The following is a 15683-nucleotide window of genomic DNA, read 5'->3' as shown; positions in this document are numbered from 1 at the left end:
AGCAAGTCCAGCAAGCTCTGAACTCCGCTCTCAAGGCCGACGTGGCGATGGATGTTGCCAATCAACCCTCCAGCAAGCTCTGAAGGACTCCCAAGCAGTTCTCCTTGGGCCGACGTGGCGGTGGAGAAGATCGGAGCTCCCAAGCGCTCCACAAATTTGTGGAGCGCTTCCGAGCTCCGAACTGGGAAGATTTTACAAAAACCCCCCTCCAAACTTCGGCTTGGGTGGCGTTTCCGTTGAGAGATGCTGGCGTTCGGAGCGGAGACTGGGTGGGTGGCTTGGGTCTGGTTGGAGACTAGGTGGCTTCGGTTCGGAGTGGAGATGATGGTGGCGAAGAGGTCGCCGCCGTCGATGGAGAGGATTTGGGGTTGGGGTTGGGTCTGTCGAAGGGGTGGGGTTGGGGTTAAGTTTGGACGAAGGGGGTGGGGTGTGGGTCTGTCGAAGTTGAGATGAAGAGGGGTTTTTGGATTTATTTTTTTTATTGGCTGCGAATTTTTAGGTGAAAATGTTGATGAAGTTGAGCTGAGCGAGAATTTACCGTTGAACAGGGGAAAATGCACCGTTGAATAGGGGGAAATGCACCGTTGAAGATGATGTTGATCAAAGTTTTTTGAGAGGAAAATGTACCGTTGAAGACTAGATGAAAAATCCAGCCGTTAAAAAATTTAACTGTTGGGATTAAAAAAATAACATGAATAGTAAAAAAAACATCTATAAATTCATTTCACTTCAACACAAAAATCATTTCACACAACTCTCTCATAAAAAAACTCTATATTTCCCTATCAAATTACAAATCTCATGGATCCCTCACAAAACTATTATTCGCATCTTCTTACTGGTGATTCATCGACCTTATACCCGTCGTTCTATACAGAAGTCGTAGAAGAAGGTAACCCCATCGAGTTCTCGCAATCAGCAACACAACAAGTGTCATCCCAAGAAACACCGACCACAAAGAAGAAGAAGGCTTACACGCGGTCCGAAAATTGGACTGTCCACGAGGATAAGCTTCTTGTGTCTGCTTGGCTGAACACGAGCCAAGACGCCATCCAAGGTACGGGGTAACACAAAGATAAGTTTTGGCACAGAGCTAACAACTACTTTATCCAATACTCTGTCAAACCAACGAGCCGCACACCAAACCAAATGATGCATCGTTGGTCAACGATTCAACTGTCCGTCAACAAGTTCTGCGGGTGCGTTGCTCAGATTGAAGGAAGACAAAGATCTGGTACGGGAATTATTGACCAGGTAAATAAAACTTATATGTTTTTATGTCAACAACATAGCATTGAAGAGAGGAATATATATATATGTTTAATTATGTTTGATTATTCTAAATTTAACTCTTGTGTAGACTGCAGAAGTAAAAGAATTATACCAATCTCTTTATGGTAAACCATTCATGTTTGATCATTGCTGGGTTGAGTTGCGTCATCATCAAAAGTGGATCCAACAAATGGAAACTTACAATAAGATTCGATCACAGCCGAGAAGAACCACAAACTCTGATTCCTCACGAAACAATTCCATGCCAGCGACCCCCATCGAGTTGAACACCGACACGGATGATGTGTTAGTAAGTCCTGAAGGGAGGAAAGCAGCAAAGCTCAAGAGGAAACAAAATGTGGAAAACTCTGGATCCTCTATGTCCATCGTGGGAGAGGCATTCGCGTGGATGAAGGAGACCACAAATCAAAAAATAGAGCTAAAACAAAAGAAACAAGATGACGATATCATGAAGATGGATCTCTCAACACTCAATTCAGTTCAACGACAATACTTTGAAATGCGTCAGGCAGAGATATTGGAGAGGTGGATGTCCAAGGGTTCTTCCTAATTATCATATATTGTACTCGCATCGCATCCTCATTAGTTCTTCCTAATTATCAAATATTATCTTGTATTAGATTTATGATTGTACTCGCATCGCATCCTAATTAGTTCTTCCTAATTATCTTGTATTAGATTTATGATTCTACTTGAAGTTGAAAATTTTGGCATTTAATGAAAACTTGTATTAGATTTATGATTCTACTTGAAGTTGAAAATTTTGGCATTTAATGAAAACAACTACTTTATTGAAAAGAGAATTGGCGTAGTACAAAAACTCGAACTTCTTTGCTGAAATTACATTAGACATAAAGAAACTTAATCCTCGTCGATGGATCCCTTGAGCTGCCATAGATGCTCGATCAAATCATTCTTTAGTGATTTGTGTGTTTGCGTGTTTCTGATCCGATGATGATTTTGGATGAACTCAGTTAGAGGCACCGTAGTGATTTGTGTGTTTGCGTGTTTCTGATCCGATGATGATTTTGGATGAACTCAGTTAGAGGCACCGTCTGCACATGAGAAGGTTCAACGACTGGTATCGAATCATTAAAGTCGAAGTTGTTGTCCAATTGACAATCTCGTTCATTTTCAACGATCATGTTATGCATTATGATGCAAGCTGTCATGATGTCTTTCAGCACACTAGGTTCCCAGAAACGTCCTGGTCCACGAACAATTGCAAATCGAGCTTGCAACACACCAAAAGCTCGCTCAACATCTTTTCTTACGCTCTCTTGTTGTTGAGCAAAGTATTTATGCTTGTTTCCTCGTGGTGCTGGAATAGTCTTCACTAATGTGGACCACTCTGGGTAAATCCCATCGGCGAGATAGTATCTCATATTGTACTCGTGGCCATTAATAGTATAGTTGCACGGTGAAGCTCTTCCCTCCGCAAGTTGTGCAAAAACCGGTGAACGATGTAGCACATTGAGGTCATTGTGAGACCCCGACAGTCCAAAGAATGCATGCCATATCCAAAGATCTTTGCTAGCTACGGCCTCCAAAATAATTGTAGGTTCATAAAAATGCCCAGTATACATACCTTGCCAGGCGGTTGGACAGTTCTTCCATACCCAGTGTATGCAGTCGATGCTCCCAAGCATACCAGGAAAACCTCGTTATGAACCTTCCTCGAGCAGGCGTGCAATGTCTTCATTAGTCGGTGAATGAAGGTATTCCTCCCCAAAGATTTTGATAATCGATCGAACGAACCTCTTCACGCTCTCAAGCGACGTACTTTTACCGATCCGAACGTAGTCGTCAACGGCGTCAGCGGATGCTCCATATGCGAGCATCCGCATAGCTGCAGTAATCTTTTGAAGGCTAGATAGTCCTAACTGTCCAGCACCATTCCTCTTTTGGATGAAGTACTTGTCATGTTCGACGACAGCGTCATGGATTCGAAGGAATAACGAACGCGACATTCTGAATCTTCGACGAAAATAATGAAGAGGATATGTTGGTGTGTCAGCAAAATAATCTTGGAACAACCGATTGTGGCCTTCCAGTCGATATCGATGGAGCACGGTACGTCTTTTGTGTTGAACTGAAGTTGAACCTTTCCCTTGTTCTTCTTCCTCGACGACAGCAGCTCCCATAAGAAAGAACGTCTTCATCATTTCATCATCGCTAGAGCTAGATGAGCTAGACATTTTGTTCTGGGAGACGATGGGTTGAGGTGAGAAGGCATCGAATATTATAGGAATCAGTCGGTTGACGGTCAAAGTTTGCGATACCTCAAAGTTCGTGCCCAACCTCGAAGACCGCGAGCTACCTCGAAGACCATGTACGTTCCCTCGAAGACTGCGAGTTACCTCGAAGACCGTGTGCGTTCCCTCGAAGACCGTGGGTTACCTCCAAGACCGTGTGCGTTCCCTCAAAGACCGTATCCAACGGTTAGAAATAAAATACAAGAGGTTTAAATATAATTAATAGTAATGGGTAAAATATTAAAATAGAAGAGGGGTTTTTTTGATATTGTTGGAGCTCCTAACTAGGAGCTTGTTGGAGCTCCATAAAATAAGGAGATGCTCCCAAGGCCTATTTTTATAATTTTTTATACCAAAATGCTTGAGAGCTCTTGAGAGCTTGCTGACTAGGACTCCCAACTGGTAGCTTGCTGGACTTGCTCTTAGGAGCTTTCTTGTGTGTGTACCCCATTTCGCAAAGAAAGGGTAGAATCCTTTATGATTATGGAGCTCATTAACAAGAAATAAAAACTGTATTAACTTCTATCCTTAATTAAAAGTAAAATAAATGCATCATACATAACAAAACTTAAGAAGACCTTTCTCATATATCCAGAAAAAAGAATATGAAGAAAGAAGAAGGAAAAAAGAAAAGTATATCATGCTTGAAATAGGTTGAATGAAGTTCAAACCGCAAGCATAGAAATACTATTAGATTTCATACCAACAAAAGAAATAGACCTTTTCTCCCTTTCCAAAAGAGACTAGGAACACTTTGAGCATGAATATTTCTGTAATACCCCAACCCTTGAGAGGGCGATGTGATTAGTATTGATAGATTTGATTGGAATACTCATACCATCAATATGCATCTTCTTTTCGGGAACCCAACTCTTAGAAACTCCAAAGCTAAGCATGCTTGGCCTAGAGAAATTCTAGGATGGGTGACCCCCTGGGAAGTTTTCCAGGGAGCGCGTAAGAGAGGACAAAACGTGCTGAAAAGACATGTGATGGTTTGTGAGGCCAGTCCATCAGATCTAATAGCGTACCGACTCTGGGATTCCGGGGCGGGGCGTTACAAATGGTATCATAGCCAAACCAACCAGAATTGTGAGAGCTAAGTGCTATGCGGCGCAAAGTGCTACGTCGAGAGGGCGGGAGCCACCTCTTGAGGCCGTAGCAGTCACCTCTAGAATCTCACACGGATGGTACGGTCTTGGATGATATGATTTGGCACAACGAGGACATTGTGAGTTTAAGTAGGGGAGTATGTAATACCCCAACCCTTGAGAGGGCGATGTGATTAGTATTGATAGATTTGATTGGAATACTCATACCATCAAGATGCATCTTCTTTTTGGGAACCCAACTCTTAGAAACTCTAAAGTTAAGCGTGCTTGGCCTAGAGAAATTCTAGGATGGGTGACCCCCTGGGAAGTTTTCCAGGGAGCGCGTGAGTGAGGACAAAACGTGCTGAAAAGACATGTGATGGTTTGTGAGGCCAGTCCATCAGATCTAATAGCGTACCGACTCTGGGATTCCGGGGCGGGGTGTTACAATTTCAGTATTTAAAATATCACTATACCAATACAAAGATTAGAAGAAAAAAAAAAGGTAGGAACTCCTTTGATCTGAGTACATTACGACAGTTTCTTTGTAAATTTGGCTTGTGAACTGGAACATAGACACGATATTTCTATTCAGAAGAACAAAAAATCATTACCTCAATATTACAAGAAAAATCTAATTCATTTTATCAATTTCATCAATGGGTTATCCAAAATACATTTTCCCTGTTGTTCTTCAGATCCTTAGAACGAACACCTAATTTAGGGAACACGTGATTTCTCACTCCATTGGATACCTGTCAATTATCAATAAATCTTTTTCATTAACTAACTTCAAAATTAACTACTTAAAAAGTAATTTTTCAGCCATATCTCCCGCCTTCTTTAGATTTATAATTTAGATTTATTAGATAGTAGTAGACAACCAACTCAAAGTGAATGAAATTTCAAATACGTGAGCAACTATTTATGTATAAAAAAGAAGAGGAAAAAATATAAATAAATAAAATCAACATTTGAACAGGCCTCAACTGTTTACTGTTGGGGAATTTTACTCTCCCCGCCTACTACAATATGCGCAACTCCGAAGACAACCCACAATCAACACAATATAAAACAACCACAACAAAAAAAACACCGGGATTTACGTGGTTCGGTCGACCAACTTCGACCTACGTCCACGAGGCAACAATATGAGAAATTCACTATGTCTTAGGGAGAACTACAAGAGGAACCATTCAACTCTCGTCTCTCAATCTCTCAACCTCACATACATAATCAACTAGGGAGAACTACAAGAGGAACCATTCAACTCTCGTCTCTCAATCTCTCAACCTCACATACATAATCAACTCTCATATTCTCTCCAAAGCCCACTCTTTGTAATCTTTTGCACGGATAAAGATCACGAAACTCTCATCTCTCGCACAATATTCTTGAATCAGGCTACGTTCTCTGCTAACCCTAGATTACATGAATATTGGCTCTCTCTACTACATCTTCTATCTACTCTCTTCTTCTTTTAGTTTTTCCTCCAACAATAGAAGAATATATATAGGAAAACAAAAATCCTATCTCTAGCCTTACTTCCTAATTAGAATAGGATTCAAATGTTAGAATATTTCTACATATGCCTAGAATATTCATTCCTTCATATCCTCCCTTTTTATTGAGAGATTGCATATATTTAGGAGATTTTGGTTGATTCATTCCTTAATTGTAATCACCATGTATAGCTCTTTCCTCATCCCTATATAAAGGGACCATGATTCATTGTACTGAAACAAGCTTTATATTCAAAACATTATTCTCTCTAATTCTTATCATGGTATCAGAGCGGGTATCTTTCAAACCCTAGTTTCCATTAAATAATGCATATACCTCTGATGAAGCCGTCGCCAACGCCGACGAAACCTGACGAAGTTGACGCTGCCATCGATGAAGTCGTTGCCGCCCGATGAAGCCCCGATACCGCCCAACGAAGCCCAGACATACCTCCTACGAAGCCGTTGTCACCACCGACAAAACTCGACGAAGCCGACGCCATCACCGACAAAGCCTGACGAAGCTGCTACCACCCGACGAAGCCCCACAAAGCCTAGACCGAAGCCGTGATTCAGATCCAGATCGAATCTCACGAAACCAAGGACAACCAGACCCTAGATCCATCTCCCTTTGTGCTTGCCGACACTGCCTAGCCCTAGTTCCCTCGTTGAGGCCAACTCCTCCTTCACCCTCTGTGACTTTATTCATTTTTTTGATTGTTCATTATGAATATACAAATTATAATTATTATGCATATAAACAAAAATAATATACTCACAATATTTTTCCCCCTTTGATAACATCAAAATGGAGAAAACAAAAGAATGGAGAGAGCGAAAGCTCCCCCTACAAATAAGCATGGGTGAGTATAAAGCCAATAATAAAACTAGGGAATGCTCCCCCTATTAAAAAGCCTTAATGAATATATATAATGAATACTAAGGCATACATATGTGAGCAAGCATAGATGAAAAATATGTTAAACATCACTAACATACAAAAATACAATGAGGACACATAATGATATGTCATTATAAACTAGTGTGTCTCAAAACACAAGCCTAAAAACATATGGAAATAGATTTATGAAAACAAAAGAAAGAAAACATGAGAATCATGCAAAATATTTTCAATAAAAATAAATCACTCAAATGAAATCATAAATCAAATAAAATCCATAAAAGCAAACCATATAAAGCAAGAGAGGCGACAATATCAAGCTCTTGAGCTTGTTCCAACCCATATAAACATTTTTAGCACCCGATAAATAAGATTTGCGAATAAACACCTAATAAATCCGGGGGGTACTATAAACACAAACCTCTCATATAAAAACTCAAAACAAAGTATATATATCCAAAAATAATGTTTGATCAATAAGGGAAATTTTCTTTGAAAAAATTTGATCAAACCACATATAGAATACATTATAAAGCATAAGTAGATGATCCATAAGCACAAACACATAAATATCATCATAGAAGTGTTTTATAATGTATTCAAAAGTACATACCAAAACAAACTCTTCATAGTTCAAATTAAGATTTCAAAACATACAAGAATCATGAACTATGGATTTAAAAAACTAAAAAATCATCTTTAAGAACATGAAAACAAAAAAAAATTCAAAAAATTTTTTTCTTAAAGATCAAACAAATTTTGGTTCCCAATTACTCTTGGTACCTAAGAGTATAGGGACATGACCCCTATCGTTAAAGCTCAAAACACTTGGGTTATGAACTCATTTGGGCGCATTTAGTGTACTAACACGGTCAAAATAAAAATTGTGTAAATGACCCTTCCAATTGCATTAAGTGCAATGAAAGAGGCCCATTTGATTTTGTTGACCAAGTGGCGGTGCACGGGAATCATTTGTAAACATAGATGGTCTTTTAAAATTATTTTGCAAATGAGAAACATTGTTAAACAAATATGGTTTATTTGAAAATTTTGGCAAGTTTGAATATTTTCTCAAATCAAAGAAAATTTTTGCCAAATGGCCAAATCTACCACAAAATCATATTTAAACACATTAGCATGCTTATGTTGAACTTTATGAGTATGAGCATGTGAATGTGTATGTGTACATAAAGATGAAGCTTGATGGGAAGCATAAGGAACATTTGATTTTGTGGGTTTACGTGCATCATAGCAAAATTTAGCAAGATGGCCTTTTCGGCCGCAAATAGAGCATTTATAAATTTTGCTATACATGTGTGCATAGTGAGTGTTTAATTTGGAAGTGTTAACACGGAACTTTGCACACAAGTCCATAAGCTTGTTATTATTAGCAATGCATGATTTAAGGGTTGAATCCAAAGATGATATGCGATTTTTAACAAGATTCAACTCATTATTTTGCACAAATACATTGGAAATAGAAGTAGATGAAAAATGATCATTTCTAAATGAATTAAACTCATTTCTAATACCTTCTACCTCTAGCATGGCATCAAACTTAGCATGAGATATACTAGAAATGGATGAGGTTAATTTTTCATTTTCTAAATTTAATAAGTCATTGTTTTCTTTGAGCATAATATTTTATTTTGCAATGACATCAAATTTGGAACCTAGTAACTCATGATCGGATTCTAAATTAACATGCTTGCTTTTCAATTCAATAAAATTTTTATACAATTTGTTATAGGTATGTAATAATTTTTTACTAGCACAAGCGAGTTCATCAAAAGATAAATCATTAATGGATTCAAACTCGCAAACCTCACTAGGGCTATCGCCTAGTGCTCTTTTGCATGATGCTTCAATGGAACTTGAAGAGAAAGTCTCCAAAGCTTGTCGGATCACCTCCAAGTTCTCTTGATGTGCTTCAATAATTTTTCATAAAGTGTAAGCACTATCAAAATGAACAAACTTATTAAACATAGATGAATCAAAAGCATTACACAAAAATTCTAACAAGAGCTTATTCATTGTAAATATCTTATGATCATTTTTACTCTACTTAGATTTCTCCATAGTGGGTACAATATAAGCTTCATCTATAATATCCCATAAATCGAAATGTCTAGATCTAACAAATATATTAAATCTAGAACACCATTGGTCATAGGGGAACTTATCTATTTTAGGAGCAACATTTTGCTCATAGCCTAATCTCATATCCATAATGAAAAATGTGCAAGCAAGATTACAATAAATCTTAAAACTAGATTAGCACAAAAAGATAACTTGGATCTTTAACTCAAGACGATTAGACCTTAAATCAAAGAGCACCAAGCTCTGATACCAATTGAAAGCACCCTATTGACACTAGGAAGGAATCCTAGAGGGGGATGAATAGGATTTATGCTAACCTAATCTGATTTATGCCAATTAAAAACTTATTAACAAGTTATCCTAGCAAGTATGAAATACAACAAGATATATGAGCTAGGATAAGCAATATACACAAGGGTAAACAAAAATAAATAAGATAGTGGGAGTATAAACAAGCAATAGACAAAGGTGATATAAGATATAGACACAAAAATAAGTACGCCAATGCAATCACAAACAAACGATATGATCACGGAGTTCGGTCCCCACGACCTATGTCTCCGTTCCTCACGTTGAGAAGATCTCCACTATCACAACCGGATTTTCTACGTTCACCCAAACAACGTTTACACCTCACAATTAGTTTTCTAGTTCACTAAAAACTTTATAATCTCACACTCTTACAATCACACTTTACACCCTCTAAGTATTGATTTCTAGCCCGTGTCTCCCTTAAGTGTTAGAAATTATAACCTACCTCTAGGCATTACCACCTAGCCCACTCCTCTTGGGATGACCTCGTCTCTCACCACACATTTTTCTCGGTGTACAAGTATATTACAATGTGATCTTTATAATTAAGGCTCACAAATATAAATTTGTTCTCTATAATAGATGAGAACATAATGTAGGCTCACACTCAATGTCACACAAACCCCACAACCCAAATAATACTATGAATGTAAATACAATAAGCTCAATAGGTTGTGTGTGAACAAAGAGTATCAATAAAACAAACTAAACTCAAATAAATACTAGCTTAATAAAATGATAATCAAACAATATAAATGTAAATCTAGATTGAGTTTAGTAAAACATCTCTATAGATAATAAGAGGGAGAGAGAAAATAGTTGAAGCTCAAACACAAATGGTGATCTCCTCTAGCTCTTGTGAAAATTGCTTCACAAAACCAAACTTAAAACAAACACTAAAACAAACTTAAACATCCTTTAAACTTGTTTAAAAACTTTCTTAATTACTTCAAAATGTTAGAGAGCAAGGGGTATATATAGGATCAAGAAACAAAGCCCAAAAACCTAAGAAATCCCAACAAAAAGACGAAATAACGACAACATAAAAATCTAGAAAAACTAGTCATTATGTCGTCGGTCGACTGATCAGTCGACTGATGAGCTGACCATTACAGGCCAGCAACACCTCATCAGTCGACTAATGAGCATGGTCAGCTGACTGATAACCTCATCAGTCGACTGGTCAGTCGACTAAAACAAAACAGAAACTTTTTGTTATTTCAGACGATTTCTTCAGTCAACACATCAGTCAACTGATGTTATCAGTCGACTGATAACAGGTTATTAGCCTGAATCAAATAGTAAAACTGGTTTTTGAAGTACCTTTAAAATAGCAAATAAATTCTAAAAAATATAAAACTTTGGGAAATCATTTTAAACATGTAAATGAATATGTTACAATTTTTTTTTGGAATTGCACTTCTCAATTGTGAAAACTTATCATTTTTCAAATATGTCCAAAAATATGAAAACTAAACATGCATGTTTTTGTCATTTGACATAAACACAATATTGAAACTTTTATAAAATGATTTTATAGACTTAATGAATTGATATAAAATATTGTTATGAAGTCCATAAACAAATAATTCAATATTTTCACAAATTTATTTTTGTATTCATTTTTGTATAAACTTGAAAATTATAAAACTAAAACATGTATATATATTAATATAGTATATAATATAATATATTATATTATATAATATATAATAATTATATATATATATATAATATATATATATATATATATATTATATTATATATAATATATATATAATATAGTGAGATTAATGGGTATCCTTATCATAGGAGGGGATTTCTCCCTTGAAGCCTCTAAAATCACATTGATTGAGCGACATTGTGGATGATCCGCTCCATTGAACTTGATCTACATATTCTAAAACCCCACACACCAAGTTTGGGGTGAACCCGTCGTCGTTGAACCCTTCATCCACTCGTATCGATTTTAACGGTTTGAATGAAATAGAACTTTCACATGGCTCGATGGAGGTCAAAAGACGACGGATTCAGCCCCAAACTTGGTATGTTGGGGTTTTAGAATATGTAGATCAAGTTCAACGGAGCGGATCATCCATAATGTCGCTCAATCATGTGATTTAGAGGCGTCAAGAGGAATCCCCTCAATGACAAGGATACACTATTAATCTCTCTCTCTACTCTCTCCTCTCTCTATATATATTATATATATATATATATATATATATATATATATATATATATATATATATATATATAGTATATATATATATATAATATATATATAGTAATTATGATATATAATATATATATATATATATATATAAACCAAAATGTGTATGTGTGTATATATGATATTAAGCTTAAAGTACTTAACACACATAATATAAACCTAAAACTAAATTACCCAAGTAATCTTGATCTTCGATGTAGCTCAACTTAGTATACTTTGCGGATGAAGCTTGAACTTGGATCTTCAACATGAATTACATTGCTTCACTCCATTATTCCGCCAACCTATATTAGATATGATCGTAAATACTCGATTCCATCCATCCTCCAACGTATTGTTTGTCTGTAATAAATAGAAAAACATAAACACTAGACAAACAATATTAGAAGTAAATTGTTTGTAAATCATCATCAAAACAAAAGGACCTAACAAACTCCTCCTTCACCCTCTGTGACTTTATTCCTTTTTTTGATTGTTCATTATGAATAAATCTGAAATTCAAATTCCTATAACCGTTAAACTTGATGGAAATAATTATAATCATTGGTCTATGCTGTTTCAGAATTTTTTGAAAGGCAAGGGCCTTTGGAAGTATGTCACGGGCAAAGAGCCAAGTTTGATGAATGGGAAATCAACAACAATAAAATCTTAACGTGGATGGCAAATACCATCATCCCATCCATCAGTATTCAACATGGAAAGTGCACCACTGTAAAGAAAGCTTGGGACTTCCTAGCATAATGCTATGTTCAAACCAACTTTACCAAAAAGTACAAGCTCGAACAGGATATATGTGCTCTCCAACAACAGCCTAGTTAGACAGTTTCTGATTTTCACTCCAGCATGTGTCTTATTTGGGATCAGCTTGAGTTAATGGAACCACAGTGGACTGTTGATATGAACTTGTGGGGAACCTTTCATGAGGAAACACGACTTGTTCAATTCCTTATGGCGCTCCGAGAAGAGTTTGAGCCAATCAGAGCTTCTATGCTTCACTGCAAGCCTCTCCCTTCTATTGAGGAAGCCTTGACAGAGATGATCATCGAAGAAACTCGCAAGGGAATTGCACCGAACATGTCCTTTGTCTTCATCACGGCTCCTCCTCACAGCAGCCCTTTTCCAAACTAGCCACCACCAATTCATCACCATGCCCTCAGCAAGCATCCTTCATTCATCCAAAGACCCAATGCAATATAACTACTATAAGGAATTTGGGCATATTGTTAAATATTGTCCTTCTCCTACATCTTGGTACATGCGCGGCCTACAAAAATCCACCAGGCTATCCGCCGCGTTTACCTCAATCGACAATCTGGATCATCATACAATTGCATCTGCCTTCTCTCCTCCATCAGGTATCTTCTCTCCGTGGTTTCTTGATTCTAGGGCGTCAAACCACATGACTTTTGACCCAACACACTTAGAGTCATCCAGGCCTATTGGCTCATCTGCATAGATTCATACAGCTAATGGCTCTACGATTGCTGCTAGTCACATTGTCTCCATAAAAACTAACAACGGTTTATCTGTCTCAAATGTGTTTCTTGTTCCTCAACTATCTATGCAACTTTTATTTGTTGGACAGTTATGTGACCTTGGGCTAATCATTATCTTTCATGCTACTAGCTTTGTTGTACAGGACCGCTCAACAGGGATACAAGTTGGGACCGGCCATATAGTTGGATCACTATATGTGGCAGACAAGTTACAGATTCCATCTTCCACTAACTCATCTCTCACAGATCTTACTACCAACTCATCCTCCTTTATCCCTTGGTATTCTCCATTAGGTCATGTTTCCTTTCCTCGCCTAAAATACATGATAAATAAAGGATTGTTAGGACCAGCTACTTCAGACAAAGATCCCTCTTGTATTGCTTGTAAATTGGCCAAACAACCAGTTCTTCTCTTTAATAATAGTACATCTACTTCCTGCTCTCCTTTTGATCTTGTGCACTCTGATGTCTGGGGTAAAGCTCCTGTTGTCTCTATGGGTGGAGCTTAATATTATGTGGTCTTTATTGATGATTATTCTTGATACACTTGGACCTATTTACTTCATTCACAAGTAAAAAATAAGGTATCCTAGACGGAAAATTCCGTCTAGGATACTCAAAATTCCGTCTAGGATGCGTATTCTAGACGGAATTCCGTCTACAATACGCGTCTAGGAAGTTTCCATCTAGGATGTAGTATTCTAAACGGAAATTTCGTCTAGAATACATCCTAGACGGATTACTCTAGACGGATTTCAAAACCGTCTAGGATAATCCTAGACGGAACATCCTAGACGGAATTTTCGTTTAGAATCTACTTTGAGTGCATGTGCACAATATTGAACAATGACGAATTATATTCATATCCAACACAATCTAATTATATTCAAATATCAAATCCAATTATATTCAAATAATACATTCACCAAAATATTAGAGAGATATATAAATTGTTTACAAACTTTTACCATACAAAGCTAATAGGGGCTGACAATATCCCCTTTAGTAATTAAATGTGAAGGCTCGTCTTTCTCTTCCTCAGCTGGGGTTCCGATGCAGATTGAGCATCCTCCTCTGTGGTAACTTTACCATTTTTATCGGTTTTGACCGCATCATTTTCCTCAAGAGCAACTTTTGCAACTGCATTCTCCTTCGTGGGTGTATCAGACTTCATGTCCATAGGTTGTGAGCCTTAAGTTGACACCAAAGTTGGAGCACCGAGCTTATGTAATTGTCACGAAATAGAGTCGCCACTCCTGTAAAACTTAAATATGTCATCGTAGTTGTTATAATAAAAATGTTGTTATAATAAACATGTCTCTGTTCTACATGCAATAATCTTACTCTTTTTTCCTTTTTGGTGGAACAATGACTTCCTGTTTTTTACCTGCAAGAATTTAAAGAAACAACTGAAAGTATAGAATCAGTTAAAGAAACTTCCCATTCTTAACAACAATGTCATAATTATTCAAGAACTTAATCATCAACGTTTTCTACTAAGCATGAATGTCGAGTGTGCAATTATTTTATAGAAAGATGATCATTCAAAATGAGTAATGGGCTCCTCATGAATCATTTAGCTAGAGATAAGGACTGATTATTCTATAAGAAGAAAGCAAGAAGTAATGCCTCATGTGAAGAATTCCTCATGTGAAGAAATCCGAGAACCTGTACGCCACCAGAGCCTCGACAAACCCGTGAATCTCACCCGACATAAAAGGGCCTGTCGAAGCCTTACCTGATAAGGCTCCATACTCGTCGGACGTAGAGACGCCCACCTTCTTCGTTTGCCGAACGGGCATTTCACTGAGCAGCTGGCGGCTACGAAGCCTAAAACAGCAGAAATAGTACCAGACCAAAATTGCTAGAATGTAGCTTATTAGTTACATTAATGCTTGTTATTCAAATTATCAGTTCCTTTCATTATAAAAAAAATGTGAAGTATATAACTTAGAGATATAGCCAGCACCAGCCTAAAGAGCACCACACTATCACTCTCATCGTCCTCTTCATCAGATACCATTTCGTTCCCAGGCATATCCAATTTCCCACCCATAACAAACGAAGGCCCCATAGTCTCTCCTTCAATATAATCACCCTGCAACCTTCTCATCTCACTTTTAACGAAGTAAAAAGTGTTCTTCATCACCTCAACTCGAAGCACAAGTAACTACGGGCACTTGACAACCATTCTAGCCACATCTCCATCGGAAAACCCCCTCCCCCTAAGAAAGTCCGACGGTGAGGGCGAGCTTGGTCAAGAACTCTATTCGCTCTCTCATGACGTCGATTGTGGAGGGGAGCTCGATGGGGGCGAGCTCGTCGGGGATGATGCCGAGGGATTTGAGGTAGTCGGAGATGATCACATGGGAAACGAGGTGCTCTTTGCGGCCGTGGATTTCTCCCCAAGTTACCGAGGGATCACGCGGGAAACGACGGATTTTGGGGGGTTCCTTTGGTTAGGAGATGAGAAGGATGGGCGGGGTTGATTTAAAGAGTGGGG

At 37.7% G+C, this 15683-nt stretch overlaps 1 protein-coding gene and 1 long non-coding RNA gene across 2 annotated transcripts; both read right to left on the bottom strand.

Annotated features, from left to right (window-relative positions):
• Positions 2268-2995, bottom strand: LOC109823303. The gene is made up of 2 exons (XM_020389588.1): positions 2882-2995; positions 2268-2837 (listed from the first exon to the last, which is right to left on the bottom strand). Exons 1-2 carry the CDS (start codon positions 2993-2995, stop codon positions 2268-2270), a joined length of 684 nt encoding a protein of 227 aa, XP_020245177.1.
• LOC109824806 lies at positions 14102-15675 on the bottom strand. The gene is made up of 2 exons (XR_002242787.1): positions 14525-15675; positions 14102-14436 (listed from the first exon to the last, which is right to left on the bottom strand). It is a non-coding gene; the product is annotated as an uncharacterized LOC109824806 (long non-coding RNA).

Source organism: Asparagus officinalis, chromosome 9 (genome assembly GCF_001876935.1).
Source record: "Asparagus officinalis chromosome 9, Aspof.V1, whole genome shotgun sequence".
Classification (NCBI taxonomy): domain Eukaryota; kingdom Viridiplantae; phylum Streptophyta; class Magnoliopsida; order Asparagales; family Asparagaceae; genus Asparagus; species Asparagus officinalis.
Note: the sequence above shows the minus strand (reverse complement) of the source record. Positions and strands in the feature narration are given on the sequence as shown.

Coding starts and splice junctions, on each gene's coding strand:
- LOC109823303 (XM_020389588.1), bottom strand. CDS start 2,995: ATGAAGACATTGCACGCCTGCTCGAGGAAGGTTCATAACGAGGTTTTC. Junction 2,838..2,881: donor CTGTCCAACCGCCTGGCAAG/GTATGTATACTG, acceptor ATTATTTTGGAG/GCCGTAGCTAGCAAAGATCT.